Here is a 15,723-nt window from a genome sequence, read left to right as displayed (position 1 = left end):
TGTGCAGACGGCTAGAGAATCTGACAGCGATTCTGGTATTTGAAGGGTTATATGGGAAGGCAAGAAGAATGAGCAGAGGGGCATTTGCTGAAATACTGAGTGTGTGAGGATGCTGGTATCAGCTCTTTCCCTCTATGTGCAACAACTGTAGAAAATCCCCCAACCATCTGCCGGCTCCTGCCTATCTGACAGGTATCATACAACATCAAACACTTGAGTGCCAGATCTTCACAGTTTGTATGAATGTCACTGCTGACTTGTCTCAAGCAAACACTGCATGCCAATTGCTTTACTTGCCCATTTCAAAGACAGCAGAACACAGTTAGGAAGCTTCCTTCTTCTTTTCGCTGCACTCAGCTCCCTACTCTTCCCCATTTGGAGAGGGAAGGAGGGCTGGTGTGGGTTCTCATGCTGTGGCAGTGTGTGATGAATACTAATGCAACAAGACTTAATCCAACCATAGAAAAGCATTTGGCAAAACTTAGTTCCTGCTGAAAATACCCTAAACCCCCTTGAAGATGTCAGGTTGGTTGATTTACTTGGTCAGCATGGACATTTGGAATCACATTTTTGCACAAGCTCACTAAAGCCCATTTGCTATATTATCCTCATGGTGAGGGAGGCGGGGAAAGAGCTACATCCTTTAATCTCTAAACTTTTCTCCTTTGTTTAAACTATAGCAAGGAACATCTAGAAACTTGCCAATGAAATGTGATCAAAACCCTGAGAAGACAGCAGTTTGGAAGGAAGGGACTTCTAGTGGGTTTCCTAATCCATTGACATGCAACAAGCTTGATTTCCCTGGGCAGATGATGAATAAAGAACATATTCAGAACACCAAGAACAGGTTCATCTTTCACTAGGAAACTTAAAACTGGATTACAGAACTGGCCACCTCCATCCCTTCAAACTTCCTTGATGCAAACAGGAAGAAAAAAAGTAAGACATCCTGCAACGTTCAGAAAGCACTGTAAGCTGCAGCAGGTAAAGAGAAAAGTTATTCTGCCTCCTTGAATGGAGGACAAAAATGTACCTCTCCCTCACTTTCTAATATTTGCCATTAATGCCATTGATTTGTTTAAACTTTTCATTAAGACAAAGTTACAATAAAACGTTATAACATACTACATCGTACATTGTTTATTCAGGAACAGGTTAATATTCAAAGAACCTGGTTAAAGATTCCAACTTGCTGTTTGGGAGCCTTCCTCCTGTGAGTATGCTAGATAGAATGACCAAATTTCTAAATACCTACCCTTATTTTGGCACTTCTCTTGTACATAGTTGGTGAGAAAGCTTTTCAATTACAAAGACAGTCCATATTTTACTATAGCACAATTCCATAAGAGGAAAGGTCACATTTTTCCAATAATGTGCAATATAAAGTCTAGCTGCTAACAATAACAAAGAAATTAATATTGATTCAGATTGGTGCACACAAGGAAGTTTTATGGTGGAGTCCAAATGAATTTAAGATCTGATTTGATCCTGTAAGTCAAAAGCCCGGGCTGATAAATTCAGCTTTGCATAAAACTCGCCATTTGGGTATCAGCGGGTGGAGATTTGCAACATTTTGTAGAAAAAATAAGGTTGGGAAGAAAATTAAAGACAAAGCAAAAACAGACATTTTGAAACAATCACAGAATTCCATATTGCAAAAATATTTCTGAAGTTTGAACAAAGTGCTGAAAGCTTTCTGCTTTGTGACCAATACTGCAAAAGTTACCTAAAGAGAAAAAATGTATTTACTATGCACATAAGCTATGGAAAAGTCCATAATGGGCTTGTGTTAGGGTCAATGTGACCATCAGAGGAATAGTTTGAAAGATTATCACTGGCTTGTCTTTCTTCTTCGCATCTTGGGTTGCCCACTTCTGCAATGAGTAGAAATGTGCTGTAGATATCTAAACATCTGACTATGCCTATTAAAAGCATGTTATGTGAACAGAGAAATAAATGTAAGCAAACATAATACACACCCTGAATTCAAAAAGCTCTCCAGACAATACCGCTATAACAAAAGAGAGATGGGAGTATTGTCTGTTATTGGGTTAGTAACCCGTTGGTGCACAGAAATAAGAGTAGAGCTAGACACTGCTTGCACTGCACTGCAGCTATGTTCAGGTTCCAATCACAAAACTCTTAAACCAAAACTATGGTTCTACTTATAAAGCATAAGATGCCCTACCTGCACATTTTGTTCTTGTCGTGAGTGGAGGCCCAGGGGGCCCTGTGCCCCCTTCACCAGGGCGGGTAAGGAGCACTCTGATCTCATACTCCACATCGGGGTCCAGGTGCCACAGTTTGTAATTCGGGGAGTCTACGATGTGCGTTTCTGCCCAATTTCCAGTGGTTGTACGGTACTCCACCTCCTTCAGTATTATAGGCCCATCTCCAATGATAGAATTGGCATTGGGTTTGATCCACAGATAGGTGGCGCCGACAGCCAGCAGCTCAGGAGGTGCAATGGGAGTGGGAGGCTCTGCAAGCAAAACAAAAAGGTATAAGATGCTTGTGAATGTTGTATTAATGGAGCTCAACTTGATTGGACTGTTACAATATCCCATGTTCAGCAGAAAGGCTTGGTGCAAACTCTGCTCTGTTGCACAGGTGCACTTCCCATGGGTACACACCTGACAATACTTTTACATGAGATTGAACTCTATGAAACAGAGCATAATTTGGCTTTATATATTTCTCACTGGGTGCCATAAGCGACTCCAGAAGGCAGAAAGTCCTACCTTTTATGGAAAACAAGGAGCTATATAATATTAAAGAAAAACAAGCTTTATCTATTAAGAAATATCCCTCACAAAACACAGCTCCTAATCTTAGCCCATCCCACGTACTCATCACAAAATGGAGAAATGTATCCTCTCCCAGCTCCCTAGTAATTTACCATACAGTGATTATTATTATTAAAAAAAAAAAAAAAAAAAAATACAATGACTTGAACAGGTCACCATTGTTCTCACAGTTATTTCCTATTCTAAGAATAGGAGAAAATGGCAGTGTATCAAATGGAGAGCTGTGGGCAAAGACCATCTTTTTAATGGTGACTACTGTATTTAGAGGGGCTGTGGTTTCAAAATAGGATGCATTTTTCAGACCAAATTACATGACAATGTCTTTACAAATACACTTGAAAAGGTATTTAAACGATTGAAAGGTCTTTGATTGTTTAATGGCATCACAAGCAGAATGCTGCTGAAGTTCAATGTAACTGGATTCTCGCTATGATGGGGCTCAGAGAGAAACTAAAAGAGAATTAACAGACTCCACGGTGTTCAACAGCAAAATATGTTTAACTTCACGAGTGATGGTGCTAAAGCCAAGTCTGCATGAGACTTGAACACTGATGTCTGAGAGACATCATCAGGAGGCAGGAACCAGACAGGTGCATGTTACCTCTGTGATAAAAAGGAGAGCAAGCCAGCAGGACATCTATCCAGCACCCTTTGATGAAATCCTCAAGAAGTCTGCAGGGACCTGGTTGCCTGCCTGATTTTTTTGTACTCTCCGTGTATAAACAACCTTTGCATATTGGAAGCCACATGAATACCGTATGCCACCTGGTTTTGAAAACCTGAACTGAACTGTGCAAGATTATGAGCAATTTCTTTAATCACATCTGGTCTGTTTTCCACCCCTCTAATTTTGTTGATCCTCAGCCCAGAGGACATAGAAGATCTCTTTGCTTGTGAAACTAAGGATATAGACACAGAAGACATTTTTTTCTAAAGGAAAGAAGTCCTATAAGAGTTAGTGACACAGAACCTTTTAAGTTTTAGAAATAGATTTCTCTAAGAGTTACTGTAAAACCCCTTTTGAATTTAATGGAATGACGGGCTTTCTTCCTGTGATTAGTCAAAGGAACAAGTGCCTTGGCGGCAAACCACAGAGAAGCCTAGGAGATTTGCAGTGATGGGGGATTGAGAGCAAACATTGGAACATTCCTCTGTGAACTCCTGCAAGTGAGGAAATGCCCTAATGAACCTTAGGAAGCGCCTTAGTTCCCCACTCCATTCCATAACTTAGAAGGTTCATTGAAGGGGAATGAAGGTTACCTGCAGTTCCCCACTTACAAGACTTTTGATGGGGAAAAAAAATCTCCACTGATAAGCTTTCCTAGCCAAGGGGGTTTTACTCCGAGCTCTAATTCTGTAAAACAAGTGCTCAAACCAGGGCTTATCTACCTGGTCCACAGGGCAGACTACAGGGGTGAGAGAGGCAGTATGCACTGAAGTGTTGTACTGTAACTGCCCCCACATAGCCCCTGCCAGCAAGAACTAATAGCGAACTAGTTCAAACTGAGGTAGACCCATTTCAAACAAGACTACGTTGATGTGAACTAGGTACCTTTAAGTTCACGCTAGCAGGGTCTACACAGGGCAGTTACAGGGGCAACACTTCAGTAGGCATTGCAACTCACACCCCTGTAGTCTGCACTGTGGGGCTGTGTACTCAAGCTCCTAGATTTCCAACAGCCATTTGATGTCTTATACCATGTTTAGAGGAACCAATGTTATCTAGCAATCTTGCTTAAAATGTGAACTTTTGTAATTTCATATCTCTCAGCTAATTGTTAGTCTTGGGCACCATTTCTCATTTCACTCAGGGATATCTGGTAAAGCTGAATTCCTTCCCATCTTATTTAATAATTTATTTGCCACAAATTGGCAAAAGAAAGAGAGACAGTTCCAAAATGTTTCTAACATAATTCAGGAACTGATTGTCACTTCAAATTTGACCTCTGCTCTAGATCTACTCTATTTATTTGCAGGCTGATGACTGTGGATTTTGTGGGTGGGAAGGAGAACAGGCAAAATTGGGCTTATTAAACTCAGCTGTAACTTTCATTATTAGGCAAATGCTATTACTCCATAAAATCCATTAACTCATCTCCTAACACTTATTGGGGAAAAAAACAACAACAAAAGCAGCAGCATCACAGAACAAAACCAAACCAAAACAAAAAACAAAAACACCCACCAAGCAATAACAGCCTTCCAAAAATAAACAAACATGAAATAAGATGAGTGCCAAACTTCACCACTTAACATTCTCATTATTACATCACATCTCCAACCTCCACCTATACATTGCCTATTTACGCTTTGCGAATGCAAAGGCAGACCCCTAGGTAATGCCACTGACTTCAAAGAAACCATGGGTAATTCTGCAGCATCAGGGCCCGAGATTACATCACACCTAGGCCTGGATACACAAAGGGAGTTAGGTGCTTAAGTCTCTGTTTTAGGCACCTAAGGGTATGTCTACAACACAAGGGGGGGAGGTTCCCAGATCTTGGGCTCCAGCCTGAGCACAAATGTCTACACTGTAGCCCCACACCCAGAGCCCCACAAGCCTGAGTCAGCTGACATGGGTCATCCACGGGTGTTTTATTGCAGTGTAGACATACCGTAAATCCCAGCTTTGGGCCCTCTGTGCTGCACAAAACTCCTGCTGAACTCTGCCAGCACCTAAACTCACTCAGCACTTAAGTTTTCAGGGTGAAAATTCCCTCAGCACCTACGTTTCTGCCTCTGGACAGACATATTGCTGCCTCCCTCTAGGCCCTCAGATACCTTTCTCCCACCCAAGCCCCAAAGTGAGTCACAAATTGGGGGAAGACAGGCACTTGGCCACCTAAGTCATGAGCGGTGCCCAATCTTGTAGGTGTCCTCTGGGCACAGCTACCAGGTAGGGCCCCTCACACAAAACAGCAGCAGAGAGGAAGGAGGAGGACCTCCCTCAGAACTTTTAGCCCAGCGGTTTAGGCACTGACTCCCAAACTTTTCAGTAAGGCGACCCAACAACTGTATTTTGCCATCTGATCTGTGGGCCAGCGAGGTTCAAATATGGTGGGGGTGGGAAGAATCATAGGCCATCATCCATCTCCCCCACCTCCTCCTCACCCTGCTATGGGGGGGCAGTGACCACCTGCAGCAGCACCCCGCACCCCAGCACTGCAACCGTAATCCCATCCCAGTGAAGCGAGGAGGTTGGGGGGGAAGGATTAGGGAGTGAGCCCACCCCGCCCTCACCCCGCAGCAGCGGCTCCTCTCCCATGAGGCAGGGCCTGGCTCTGCGCTGCAGACATTGCAACCTGGTTCACCAGGAGGCAGCACAACACAGGTTTGGCCCAGCCACCCCTCCTTTGGGACTGAAAGAGAAAGAAGACAAGCCTGAGAGTGACTCTATATCCTGATTAGAGCATCCCCCCAGGATGTGGGAAACCCAGGATCCACCCCACTGTGCCAATGACTCTCTAATTAAGTATCCACAGAGCGACAGCTGCCACAGGAGAGACTGAGGGAGCCTTACATCAGAATATCCTTTGGCCCAGAGGTCAGAGTACCCTCCTGAGAGCTGGGAAATCTCTGCTCAAATCCCTTCTCCCTCTCAGGTGGAGGTGGAACTGGAACCAGAACTGGGGGTCCCCGCAGCCCATATGGGTACCCTGACCACTGGACTGAAAGTTATGAGGGAGGTCCTCCTCCTCCCTTCCAATTTCTTGTTAAAATGGTTTAGGGCCAGTGATTTTCAAACCTTTTTCATTTGCAGACCCTAAAAATTTTTGAATGGAGGTGCTGACCCCTTTGGAAATCTTAGACATAGTCTATAGATCCCCAGGTGACCCCAGGTTGAAAACACCTAATGTAGGTACCTGACTGCAGGAGAGGGGTCACAACTGAGAATTGCTAGCAGCATTGCAGATAGGCTTTGTACCCTCCCTTTCTGGTCGGCAGCTCCCTGCTTAGATTGCTAGCTTTTGTGATTTGCAAACTAGGGCGCCTTTCTCTCTCCCCATTCACTATAGAGGAGCTAGGCGCTTAACTTTGGCTTTGTGAAGCACAGCAATTTTCCAGGCATTTAACTCCTTTTGGGCATCCAGCCCCTTGACTTCATACTCATCTGTAAAGCGAGTAGAACTAGAATGGTGATACATAAATAAGTAATAAATAGCTGAACAAATAATTTAATGAATAATTGATTCAATACATTCCAGCCCTATTTGTGGTTTGTTAGTGTAATTAATCAATTTTATGTGATTAATTTATTATTCAAAGTTACTCAACAAAATTCCTGAGCTGTGTTGCTTTGCTGTGATCGACCACAGAAATCACACTTATTTGTTCCCTGGAAGAATGATCAACTCTTATTATCACAATTCTAATTGGAGCAATAGAGATCTACCAAAAGGAAAACAAATCAGTGCCATACACACAGTCCGTTTAAAATTCAAACAAATGTTTGCACACTTAATTTTTACACTGTTCTCCAAACTCCATTCAGAAACATTTTAGTGTCAAAAAGCTAGCAGTTTACACAAGAAAATCCCTTTTCAAAAAATGTAAAATGGGTAGATAGATTTTTAATGAAAAATATGAGTATCACAAGCTGCTTACAATTGATTTTTTTTATTCTGCACCTTAATTAAAAAGATTTTACAGATTTATTTTTCAATGTCAAAAAAAAAAAAAAAAAAAAAAAAAGACATTTTACAAGTCAAGTTACATCCCAAGTTAGGAGACATGAAATATTAAGCCCCAAACTCCTGGGTATCACATAGTCTAATAGCAACACGATGTAAATTACTTTGGGATTTGGCTGAGGATTAGAAAAAAGATTTACAGGCAGAACAGTTAAATTAGTAGAGCCCCATCTTTTATACACATTCAAAGTAAATTTAGATACTCTAAGGATTAGCAAAATGCTTCAGATTAAGAAATCCACAGTTCTCCATTCCTCTTCACCTCAACCCTAAATCGGTCCAAATCTTTTGGTCCAATGTTTTCTTGTTTCCACATATTTCTGCCCTTTCAGGTTCTGATTAGGAGCAAAAGTGCCAAAATACTATGAGAAAAAAGACTGTCAACCCAGTTCTGCAGGTTCAAGGAACTTGAATGAGCATTAGTTGGACTAATTATTTAGGCCTCAATCCTATCCCACTGAAGTCAACAGGAGCTTTACATCAACTTGAATAGGACCAGGACCAAAATCTTAACCTCATTCTGGCCCTAAATATTGCAAATATTCCACCTTAAAGAATTAAGCCATTATTTATCAGAGCAAGCATCTGGATCAGGAACAATATATTTGCTGTGGCCTATACAACTGAAGTGCACTTGTAACAGTTACAAATTGCCTGCCTGATGCTGTTATGAGCTGGCTATTCTAATTAACATTTATGTGATTTTATAATTGATTTTAAATGCTTATTAAACAGAGTAGTGACAGATTGAGGATATATGTGTGTCAAATTGTGAGCTCCATTTTGTTTTTATGAGTTCTATTTTGTTCATATTAATGTAACCTTCATTTGGGCATGTGACCTTCATTTTATACTACATATCTCGTTTGTGGATTAGAGCAGCCATTTTGTAGTAGAGGTTTGACACCTAGGGGAAAGATGATGTCTGAGAAACTGTGACAGAGCAATCAAGGGTCATCAATGATGAATGACTCTTCTGCTGGAACAATGGATTTTCTTCTGGTAGGGCCCTCAAACAACCACATAGAAGTCAGCAGGGGGTGTTTCTCTAAATTAGGAGGAGTGATGATCACCGCCACATAAAAGCAGACCAGGCTAAGGAGAAAGAGACGGCAGAAAGGATTGTCTAACCTAAGAACATCGACCACATCCAGGACTTATGGAAGGCAAGAGATCACACCTGAGTCGAGGAGTACCTTTCAGGAACTTATTTTTCATAGATATGTAAATCTAGTGTGCTTTGTAAGTGTACAGACAGATTTTTCAAGCTATTTAGGTGTTGCTGTGCTCTGTCTCTCAAAGCCAACTAATTTGGGAGCCTAAATCTCATATTCGAAAGGAATTTAATCACTTAGGAATTTAAAGTCTATTGACACACAATGGGATTTAGACATCTAAGTGCCTAAATCCCTTTATAAAATGAGATTTAAGATCCCAGATCAGTTAGGTGTTGAGATACTGAGTTCTGCAACACCTACATACCTTCAAAATCTGTGCCATAGCATCTGTGTTTAGGAAATTAATTTGCTAAGCCTGTGCTCCTTATTTGCCTGCCATGTTGTCCTTCAAGGGGTTAATCAGAAGCTCAGAGTGTCCACAAAAAGGTGGAACTGAGGAACCATGCAGAAGCAACGGGGGGGGCGGGCCTCAGAAAAGCTCTGGGATTTAAATCAGCCAGACTGCAGTGTCCCATTGCCCAAGAAGGGGGTTAGACAAGAGGTCTACACCTCGGAATGCATGAGAGATCCCCAGAGCTAGGAATGGTGACCAGTTACTAGCCAGGCTCAGAGGACTTAGCAGCAAGTGGGATCCAGAGGTTGGGTCAGTTCACAACAGAATGGCATCTGTTCAGGGATGGAGCCTGGGCCAAGTTGTGACAGACATCACCTATTGCAATGTGACAGCTGATTTGGCCAGGTCATCAAAAAAAAATCCATCAAACTCATTAAATTCACAAAGGATTATATGAATTCATGCTATTATGTTAACTAGCTATATACTGCGCTCAGGAATGCAATTTAGGCCCCCCCCCGCTCCAGAGACATTTTTTAAAACTCTATTAGTCACTATGAAAACAAAGAAAGTAGATGGACACTTTAAAGAAAGGACAAAGGGCATACAGAATAAAAGGCACATTTAACCTTTTTGTAAGGAGACTATTACAAAGCATCTGAGTTCTGTACAATTCAAAAGTGCAGATCTGAAGATAACATTGCACTTCCAGGGAGCTTTTCAAACAAAGATATCGAAGTATTTTACACAGACAGATATCAGTATGCCTATTTTACAGATGAGGAAACTGAGGCACGTGAAGTTTAACTGACACATGCTAAATCATAAGATTCTTATGATCGAACTGAGAATACTGCCCAGGTCTCTTAACTCTCAGTCCAGTACTTTAATCATATGACCATCCATCTATTCTTATGGGCATCAGGACCTAGGCTCATAAGATCTAGTAGCAAATTAAATTTAGTTTGTGTCAGAATCTCAACTTTCCCACAGTGAGGGTTTTAGACCCAGCTCTCTACACACTGTTTTTAAAACCAAATACTTTCAAATAGAGACCAAACCAGTCGAAATAGCTTGAAAAAAGCACGTATGGGGCAATACAGCATGAGGGAAGCTCACTGGCAACACTCTGAAGACCAGTCAACCTGCCAATCAGGGGCGCCATTACAGATTTTGGGGAGAGGAGGGCTCCATGTCAGATTGAAGGAGGGTTTTGGGGTTTTTTTGTTTTTTTGTTTTTTTGCAGATACAATTTCTAAGTTATCTAATTTCTTCCTATATAAAGAAAGAAAATTAAATATCCACATTTTTAAGTTGAGAAAAAAGTTGAGTCTTCTGAGATGTATCTGGGCCACTGCAGGCAGGAAAAGAAAATAAACAGGCACAGCAGCTCTGCACAGCTCTTCCTCTTGAAAAAGAAGTTGGAGGGTTAAATCTTCCAATCCTTAATCAGGTAAAACTTCTATTGCCTCTACTCAGAATTCAACGTGATCAATAATTATACACATCATACTTAAATATCTGAGCAATCTTATCCAGGGATACACATTTCATACGCATTGGCGCAGGGACTACATTTTCTAGCATATTCTGAACAGTGCTGAGCACACAGATGGTGCCCAGTGAAGAATACAAATCATGACAATAATCGTTGACTTTATGCACTCTGTGGATGCAATTTCTGTTCTTTGTTCTGGTATTGGCCTGAATACAGCTGAAATCCCACCCTTGTGCTGTGTCTCTGGATGATACCCCAGACAGGATGGCAGCAGCACCAAACCTGCTTAATGGCCCATCAAGGGAACTCAAATGTACAATGAATCCAGTGAAAGAACCCAGGGGCTACACCTTATGAATCACCAGGACATGTAAGAACATGTGTATGGAGGACAAGGGACTCGGGGGCTTTTCCATGCCATGTGCTGTATGGCTGTGTTTGGGACAAAGGAAGTAAAAGCCTCATGGCAGAAACTATAAAATGCAGCTGCACCATCTCCATCTTATCTTCATTCCTGCTTCCTTCTTGCCTCTGGATCAACTACTCTACATCTGAAGCTGTGAAACAAAGGACCGAGACCCATTCAGATACTGGATGTACACCAGAGGAACAGTACAAGCTTGCAAACTCCACAATTCTGTGTGAATCTGATATATATACACTTTGTCATCATTTGTATGTATCTGATTGCTTTGACCATTGAATATCTCTCTTTTTCTTTGTTTATTTCCTTTTATAATAAACATTTAGTTTTAGTTACTAAAGGATTAGTTAGCAGCATGGTATTTTGGGTAAGATCCAAACTTATACTGACCTGGTAATGTGGCTGACTCTTTGGGGATCAGGAGAAAATTTTGGTTAAAGGGAATAGAGTTTAGATAATATCTCTCTTTACTGGATCTAGTTGCTGATTGGGAGCCAGAGACTGAAATTCAATAAAGGGGTCTGTGTATTTCTTGTTGTAGCTTCTTGATAACCAGTATGGGAAATCAGGAGCACTGTTTACGACTGGTTGGGGAATCTAACTTCAGTGTTACCCACCAGTTCTGAAAGAATCTGGTCTCCTTTTGCAGCCTGCCCTGCTCTTAAAATTTTCAGATTGGCTGTTTTAGGCACAGACAGGTCACACCTCATTCCTATTTCACAGGTTCATCTAAGATATCCATAGCCTTAATCACCGGCCCTTTCTTATCTTAACCACCCTGCCTCTGTAAAGAAAATACTGACTTCCTACCCCGGGGGCACAACCTGGGAGCAGCAAACTTGCATTCCACACTCAGGCTGCTCCGCAGTTAGGAGCTCTGCCTGGGGCTAGAACACAGGCCTTGATCAGACCTCCTGTATGAAACTCAAAGGAGGGGCTGGAGCCTCCTTACCCTCCCTAAATTGCACCCCTGCTGCCAATAAGGGAATCATCTGCAATGTAACCAAATGATGAGAAAAAGCAGGCACAGAAGGACCAAAAGTAAAGGAGGAACCCAAAAATGTCTTAAGAAAACAGAAATCCCATGCAAATGAAGCCAAAAGAATGGAACAGAGAGCATCTGAAGAGAAGCAGCCAGAGACAAAAAAATATAATCATTATTTAAGTCTATCAAAAGCAGGAAGCCTGTGAGAAATCAGTGAATCTGCTAAATCCCAGAATAAAGAATCTCTGAAGAAGAGAGGCTAAATTATTTCTTTGCATCAGTCTTCACCACAACATCATGGGAAGATATCTGAAAGAGAATAGGTTCAGGATAGGTAAGGATGATGCACTTTCAGAGATTGAGATGTCAAAAAATAAAAAAAGAGGTGGCTTGGGACAAACTGATTAGTTAAACAGAATCAAAACCCCAGATAGCATTCATGCTAGGATACCAAACGAATTTTAAAATCAAATGGCCGAGCTCCTGACAAATACGCAAATTCACTCTAAACTGTGTGGGAAGACTAGGAAATAGCAAATACATTTGTCTTTTAAAGAGTTGCAGAGTAATCCTGTGAACAGATCAGTAAACCTTAAGCTTTTACAAAATTGCAGAAATGGATTAGACTAAACTACTTCCCAAACTGAGATAATCTGTGTGGTAAAATTTCCCCTAATACTAGCCCCATGAGCAATGGGTTTCATACCAGAAATACCATAGTTATAATAACAACATCCTAGCAGGTACCAGTTCTCTATATGTACCTTATGTTTTTTGCAGCTTTAATCCAACATACCTGCACATATCTGGAGCTCCTGTCAGTGCTGTGAACAGTGAGATGTGATCATAGTAGAATGTGATTGCTCAAAAATTTACAGAATCATGGGACTGGAATGAATTTTCCTGTAGGCAGCAGGTAATACAGTGGAGATCAAACAGGATGAAAATACTTGCATGTTAGTGTCTACAGTCATGTAAAAGGCTATGGGCACAGACTGGTGGTAGACATTAAATCTATTTCAGCCCTAATTTAACTGGAAAGTTAGCTGTGAATTTTATTCTTGGGTTATTGATTATACTGACAGTCTCTTGCTTGAGATCAGTAGCTATTTGAGAAACTAAAACATAAAAGTCCTTTCACTGGAAGAACTAACGTGGTACTGAAACATCTCAGATGATTTCACTTGCTTTAATTTGTCTCTATCAGGGCTGTCAATTAATCGCAGTTAATGCATGTGATTAACACAAAACAGATTAACTAGATTAAACGAATAGTTGTGATTAATCGCAGTTTTAATCCCACTGTTGAACAATAATAAATATATTATAAATATTTTTGGATTTTTTCTACATTTTCAAATATATTTATTTCAATTACAACACAGAATACCAAGTGTACAGTGTTCACTTTATATTATTTTTATTACAAATATATGCACTGTAAAAAGATAAACAAAAAAATACTATTTTTCAATTCACTTCATAAAATTCCACTCAATCCTACTTCTTGTTCAGCCAATCTTAAAACGAACAAGTTTGTTTACATTTATGGGAAATAATGCCGCCCGGTTCTTATTTACAATGTCACCTGAAAGTTACAACAAACATTCACATAGCACAGTTGTAGCAGACATTGCAAGGTATTTACATGTCAGATACTCAAAAAAAAAAAAAAAAAAAAAAAAAAAAAATTGTATCCCCTTCATACTTAGACTCGTGGGCTCTCAAATTTTACATTGTTTTGTTTTTGAGTGCAGTTATGTAAAAAAAAATTCTACGTTTGTAAATTGCACTTTCACGATAGAGATTGCACTATGGGTCTTCTAGGAGGTGAACTGAAAAATACTATTTTTTAAATCTTTTTACAGTGCAAATATTTGTAATAAACATAATAATAAAAGATGAGCACTGTATACTTTGTATCCTGTGTTGTAATTGAAATCAATATATACGAAAATGTAGAACATCCAAAATGTTTTAATAAATGTAAATAGGTATTCTATTATTGTTTAACAGTGTGATTAAAACTGCAATTAACTGCAACTATTTTTTAATCTTGCGATTAATTGCAATAATTTTTTTAAAATTTTTTGACAGCCCTAGTCCCTGTACTAATCTTTTTAGAGGATGCCTGCTTCAAAATTTCACCAGTTTAAAAGACACTCTTGGTTTCAGAGACATCTGATATCTTTAAAATAAGTAATTTGCTAGAAATGGTTGAATCTTTCAAGCCAGTGAACTTTTAAGAGCATCCACTATACTAGCAGCTTTCATCTGCAGTTGGAAATGGCTGAGTAAATCTAGGACAGAAGGGGAGCCAAGTGAAAAGAGGCCTGGATGTTTGATCACTGAAGGGACCTTCAGATTTAATGAGCATTTGTACATAATGTTCAAACATTAGAGACAACTTCTTTCCAATGGATGATGAAGGATTGTATTATGGTTAAAGCATTGACTGGAACTCAGATCTGGTTTTAAGCCCCAGTTCTAGTACAGACTTATATGACCCTGGACAACTCACTCTGTGCCCCTGTTCATCATCTGTGGAATGGGGATATTTCCCTGTCTCTGCCTTGCCTATTTATCTCGTAAGCTCTTTGGGGCAGTTACTGTATGTAAGAACAATACCCATCACAATGGTTTCTTGAAGTACTACTGAGATAGAGAAAGTAATTTCAGTTCTTGCCCTTAATCCCTGTTCAATGATACAATGCAGTGATCTGTTACTATAGGAAGGCATTGTATGTCAGACTGCTTAAAAGTTCTTGCCATGCTCAACAGAAAGTATTCAATGATCTACCATTCTTTCTCCCACACATTTTTTGCATTAGACAAAATCATTTTTTTGCAGAAGCTATCACATGTCTACACTGGCAGAGACTAACATTTCCAATTAGATGCAACAGTGATTGCGCTTATGTTTATTATTTATTCAAAGTATGAAACATGAAAGAACACCTAATTCTAGAGCATAGGCATATACGACGACATTAAAAATGCAAACCATTTTTCTTCTCAAAAGAACCCAGGCAGGAAACTGGAATTTCTCCATTATAGATTCCTGGAAATCCACACCACTACACTTTTCCCTGAGGTCAGTTTCAAATAGATGGGGTTTGCAGCATGCCTTATAAATTAAAACAAAAACAAAAACTGTAATGGGGTGGCCTGCGCCTTTAAGGACCAGTGGCCTGGAGCTGTCAGTTCCATACAATTAGCCCAATTGGGTCTGGTATGGAGGAACCAATTCTCCTACAAAGAGCAGCAGGAAGCTTCAGGGAAGGGGGGATGCTTAGGGAGAGGGACAGACAGACAGAGTCTGCTCCAGCAGTGAACCTTGAGGATTCAGGAAAAAGGACTCCATACAAGGAAGGCCTGAGAGACCCCAAATGAGAAAGAAACTGGGAATATGGAGTTGATGGAGATTTTTGAGAACTTTATGTTGGGACTAACTTTAATGTTAATAAATCCAGTCCCAAAGAAAGGGTATGCTGCACCAAAGTTGTTTTGATAGTTTGATATAAGGGACCCTGAGCTGAAGAAGAGGGAAACTGAGGCAGGGTACCTGCAAAGTGACCTTATGCCACAAGTGGATGCTCAGGAGGTGGCTGTCCCATTTATACAACCAGCAGGAGATGTGGGGACTGAATTCCATAACTAAAGAGCCCTCCTGGAGAACTCCACCAGCCTTGCTCTCTTACATACTGAAGGAGTATATTGATCCCCGCTGCTTCAAATACCTTTGGTAGCCCCAGGGTGTAAGTTCTAAAGAAATCTTTGTCAACCATCTTCAGCTTGGAGCCCCA

At 40.5% G+C, this 15,723-nt stretch overlaps 1 protein-coding gene across 1 annotated transcript in view; it reads right to left on the bottom strand.

Annotated features, from left to right (window-relative positions):
- The window catches only part of PTPRT (protein tyrosine phosphatase receptor type T), a 618,875-nt gene that overhangs the window by 321,918 nt on the left and 281,234 nt on the right, over positions 1-15,723 (bottom strand). The window contains exon 7 of the mRNA XM_067554415.1: positions 2,189-2,482. Within this exon, the coding sequence (XP_067410516.1) occupies positions 2,189-2,482 (294 nt within the window). The remainder of the gene's footprint in view (positions 1-2,188; positions 2,483-15,723) is intronic.

The sequence above is a fragment of the Emydura macquarii genome, unplaced genomic scaffold, assembly GCF_026122565.2.
Source record: "Emydura macquarii macquarii isolate MOO-44397 ecotype Brisbane River unplaced genomic scaffold, CSIRO-AGI_Emac_v2 contig_1483, whole genome shotgun sequence".
Lineage (NCBI taxonomy): Eukaryota > Metazoa > Chordata > Testudines > Chelidae > Emydura > Emydura macquarii.
This window is presented reverse-complemented; position numbering and strand designations above follow the sequence as displayed.